Below are 5,321 nucleotides of genomic sequence, written 5' to 3'. Positions count from 1 at the left end.
CATTATTTTTTTCTCAATCACACTAGACCTGAATCAAATGATGAAACCAGCGGCCAAACGAACGATTGAAGACTGATATTCTGACGTTTTTTGACAGTGCACTGTGAGTTTTTATTAGAATCAGTATAGCAATGCAATCTGTCAGTTTCCCTATATAATTCCCTACTTTTTACACTGACACGTTTTTACACTAAACAGCTCTACAAGCTTCACTGTCATGGTGCACAGTCAGTACACAAGACTATGCTCATCATGTCTTAGCAGGATCAGATGGTGACAGGTGTCCCAGCAGGGTCAGACAGCCAGTGAAGACCAGTCTACAAAGCTCAGTTGAATTTTCAAATCAAACCAAATTTGATCACATGCAACAGGTGTAGACCTTACAGTGAAATGCTTGCTTACGAGCCCCTAACCAACGAGCCCCTAACCAAAATAAATATGGATAAGAATAAGAGATTAAAGTAACAAGTAATTAAAGAGCAGCAGTAAAATAACAATAGCGAGACTATACAGGGGGGTACAGACACAGAGTCAATGTGTTGGGGCACCGGTTAGTTGAGGTAGTATGTACATGTAGGTAGAGTTATTAAAGTGACTATGCATAGATAACAACAGAGAGTAGCGTCATGGAAATATTGAATAAAATATTTCTCAAATACCGGAGCTTGTGAATTCAAATAGACTTTATTACAAAAAGTAACAAAGCCGACCAATTCCATGGAACGACTAAATTCTCTTGCCACAGACCTCAGGCCTTATATGTTTCCACCTTCAGATAACACACATGGTCACTCCCCTCTATGTAGATGATTAACACCCCGGTGGCCTCTAGCCACCATTGTCTTTCTGCCTCAATTCTTGCTTGTTTACAGATTCTATTGGTGGCGTATCCATAGCAATGATACAAGAAATAAGACACACACATAATGCAGGTGTCTGTCCAATGATACTCATAGGACTACACAATGGCTCTCCCCAAGCCTGTAATGGCACAGACATACATATACAATACAACTACATGCCCTAAAGCCAGTCGCACGACCAGGTAATGACTTCCCTCAGGCCTACAACAGCACAGGCATACATACATAATGCAATTGCATGTCTCAATGCTAGTCACAGGACCAGGTAATGACTTCCCTCAGGCCTATAACAGCACAGGCATACATTTTCTGCGTATGTTCTGTTTTTACATGTCTAGTGATTAACTCCATGTTGACCCAGCTCTGTTCATTCACCTGAGCTCAGCCTTTATTCTACTTGCACATGTCTATTCATTAATAGATCTGCTTACTACTTCTGGGAGAACAGTCTAGATACTGGAAAATCACCCATAGTCATGACTTTTGTCCGACAGTAGCAACGGTGTAAAGTAAAAGAAGGGGGGGGGGGGGGGGGGTGGAAGCTGTTTAAAAGCCTCTTGGACCTAGACTTGGCGATCCGGTACCGCTTGCCATGCAGTAGCAGAGAGAACAGTCTATGACCAGGGTGGCTGGAGTCTTTGACAATTCTTAGGGCCTTTGCAGTATATTATAACAATTAGTGAATGGTTACAAAGTTCCATCTTGAGTTGCTGGGTAGGATACAGTCTGAGATCTGGGAATAATGGTCATTTCAATTATTGAACCATTGATTCTATTCTTGGATAATATAATGTATAAATGTACTTCAAGGTAGTTTTTTCTCATACTTCATCTGAGCAGGATCAGATGGTGACAGGTGTCTCAGTAGGGTCAGGCAACCAGGGAACACCGGTCTGTGACTGCTGAGGTGAACTTTTTCAGATGCAACACTTTATTCTCTCAGTACAGCAAACACTGGACAAGCCAGAAGCTTCAAAGATTGAAACTATTTTAAGGCAGTCTGACAAACCTCTAAAGTTGATTTCCAAATTATGTCAAGGTTTGATAGAGGCTTTTCCTGATGACACAAAACATGTCAAACAAAAATGTGAGGAAGACCTGGGAGACACTATTGACGATGATGGATGGATACAGACATGTATGAATGCACAGTCATGTTCATATAATCTCAGACATAAATCACTGCAGTGTAAAACCATCCATAAAACATATTATATGCCAATGAAACTGAAAATCAAGCACTCAGAAATGTAACTATTCTGCTGGAGGTGTAAAACACTAAAGGGCACAAATTTGAATATGTCATGATCGTGTGAAGGCTGGCTAAATTCTGGCAAAGACTATGTTCTTTTGTCTCAGCATGTCTACAGATTCTCACTTTCCCTGTTTTTGTTTGCTTGGAATTGTTGATACTGGAGGCTATTTAAGAAGCAACTGTGTAACCATAGCATTTATAGCAGCTAACCTTCATTGGAAGGTTGGTCATCCTCCCACAATGTCACAATGGATGGCAGAAATGTCAAATTATGTATGACTAGATTTGATGTATTACTAGATTAAGGGTATACTGTACAACTCTGATAAGGTCTGGGTACCTTATGGGGTCTGTAATGAAAACATAAAACATTTTTTAGTCAAGCAGTCACAAATATATATATATATATATTTTCTGATTTGCGCCTGTCTCAGTGGACTTATCCATTGAGGAGGCCGCAGGGATGCCACGGTCCAAGACTATGTGGATTGTGGCTCAGATGCACAAGGCACGTCTCTCTCCAAAATGAGCTCTCTCCTGCCATTTTGTGGATATTCATTGTTTCCTAACTTCATTGTGTACATTGTTTGCTATGTCTATCAATTCCCCATTAGAAATTTCACCAGTAGTAGTTCATATTTCCCCTTAATTACCATAATGTCTATTCTGCAATGTTTATTTGGTTACGGTAATTTCATTGAATATATTATTATTACAGTCATTTACCATTCTCAATGTCGGAGTGGACATGTGTTTTGCAGAACTCACAACCTATGTTACACTTGTGAGAAACCAGTTTTTGTTTGTTTCATTCCATTTATGAGTTTAGTCAATTTATTCATTGTTTTTTGTTTGAAACACTTCTGTAAATTGTGGTTGAGGACGTGCACCTGATTACAGATATAGAAGTAGGACCAATCTACCTGGCCTTCGGGCAAATGTAGGCCTATAAATGTGCCCATTTGGTGATGTCTGATACTATTTATGATTGTCTTAACTCACCACCACTAATGAGCTGTTAGCTTCTCAAAGTATTTTTCCTCACCTCAAACAGCAAGTAAACAAAGTCTGTTTATAGAATCAGTTAAGAATGACAATAGTACTTCAAAGTATTTTAACAATATTTCCAGCTCTCTCCCTTTCGATAATCACTTGGCATGAAATGGAAAAATGTAATGCTCCGATCCAGTGGAAACGTCATAAACTACCTGACCCAGTTGATAGATGATACAATGTTTAGAGTTCGTTGCAGACAGGTCATGCATAGCCAATGTGATTTATAGGATATTTATATTTATCAGGATATTTTCTGCCTGCTGGCTGCAATGTTATGTGTTGGATTGATGTAGACTATTTTTACATAGTTGGCAGTGGCAATAAAAGTTACTTTTAGATCTGTGTCATTTTCATTTAAATTACGATTGTGGAATGTAGATTAACCACAGAGAATGCTTTTGAAATACAAAGAGTATTAAAAATTAAATGAAAATATTCCACGAAAATGTGCAAATGAAAATCACAACTGACACGCAGATTGGTAGAAATGGTAAGATGCATAGCTACATAGGATATGTCTATATATGGGAAAATACATGTTTAAAATGTTGATAAATCAATTGGTCGAAAGAAAAGACTATGCTTGGTCGACCAAAATTTTTGTTAGACGAGTACAGCATTAGTAGAAATGCAGGAAATTAGCATTAGATATCCCAAAAAATGTAGGAGGACCCCAGACCTCCTGCCAGCTGACCCCCCCACTTCTAAAACCAAAGTGCTATAGGTCTCAATAAATGAGGCACCATTTAAACTTGCAAAAGTTGTTACAGATGTTACCTTTTATTTGTGTTGACTTCTGACATCAGGAAGTCTCCCTGTTGTGTAAGATCATGTAACTAACGTTTCATATCAATGATTTTATGTGCATTACACTTTCTAAAAACTGCCCTTCGAATCTGCTGGAGGTTAAGTCCATATATGACAGGGTTTAAGACAGGTGGTATAACAAGGAATTGTACAGCCATTGCATTACGCATATTTAGCGTAATATTTACACTACTATTCCATCCTTGCAAAGTGTCAAACAGGGTCACTGTGACGGAAATAACCATTGTTATTAAATGTGGCACACATGTCTGTGTGAACTTAATCCTTCCCTTAGCTGACTTTACACAATTCCTTACAATCTGACAGTAAGAAAATACGATGAAAAGTAACTGTAAAACATGAATCACTATTATACATTTGTTCAAAATCGGATTGATTGTAATGGGTAAACATGCATGTTTCAGCATAGACGGAATGTCACAGAAGATCTTATCAATGCGAGATCCACACAAAGGAATTCTGACAGCTAAACTAACTACTATGAGTGCTATAAATAAAGGATAACACCAAGAAAATAAGAGTAACTTTCTAACAGTTAAAGATGTCACAATGGTATGGTATAGTAGTGGTCTGCATATTGCCACATACCTGTCGTAAGACATCACTGTTAGAGTAGAAATTTCACACAGGACAGATGTGTATATGACATAGGCTTGAGTCAAACATCCACCATAAGATATCACCTGAACATCTGACTGAAGGTCCAGTAAGATCTTGGGGTAGAAACCAGCAGTTCCATACAATCCATTGACACATAAACTACACAGAAAGATATACATGGGCTCATGGAGACCTTTCTCCTGAATGATTGTTATGATCAGAGTCAGATTCACAGTGATGATGAGAAGGTATGTGATAAGAGACAAGATAAAAAAGACCGATTTGTTGTTAAATGTCTCTTTTAAGCCAAAGAGATAAAAGAACTTGACTTGGGTTGAGTTCTCCATAGATGTTGTTAATTTTCTTCCTCTGGTCAATGCAGCAATTCTTAGTTCTTGCAAGGCTTGAGCGTGTATGGATGTGAATGAATGCAAGTGTGAATAATTTGATTCTGTGTCGGCTCAGACTAAACACAATAGTTTTAACAAAACAAATTCACATCCTCCCTCAAACTCTTATCAAAAAAAGATCCCGATAATATCTGTATATTATCAGACAAAAGAAATGAAACAACTTATGTCCATGAAATGTCTTCTTGCTTTACAGAGGAGACTGCTCCAATAACTTGCATTGCTAGCCTCTAAATATATCATAGTGTATGATCACATGGGATTGTAGTTTCAGTCTCAACATGTAACCACTCCATAGAGATGGATCTA

The 5,321-nt window shown here is 38.2% G+C and overlaps 1 protein-coding gene across 1 annotated transcript; it reads right to left on the bottom strand.

Annotated features, from left to right (window-relative positions):
• Positions 1-4,010: 4,010 nt before the first annotated feature.
• On the bottom strand, positions 4,011-4,949 carry LOC120018590 (olfactory receptor 6N1-like). The gene has a single exon (XM_038961802.1). The coding sequence runs from the start codon at positions 4,947-4,949 to the stop codon at positions 4,011-4,013; it is 939 nt and encodes a 312-aa protein (XP_038817730.1).
• Positions 4,950-5,321: the final 372 nt, after the last annotated feature.

The sequence above is a fragment of the Salvelinus namaycush genome, chromosome 23 (genome assembly GCF_016432855.1).
Source record: "Salvelinus namaycush isolate Seneca chromosome 23, SaNama_1.0, whole genome shotgun sequence".
NCBI classification, from domain to species: Eukaryota; Metazoa; Chordata; class Actinopteri; order Salmoniformes; family Salmonidae; genus Salvelinus; species Salvelinus namaycush.
This window is presented reverse-complemented; position numbering and strand designations above follow the sequence as displayed.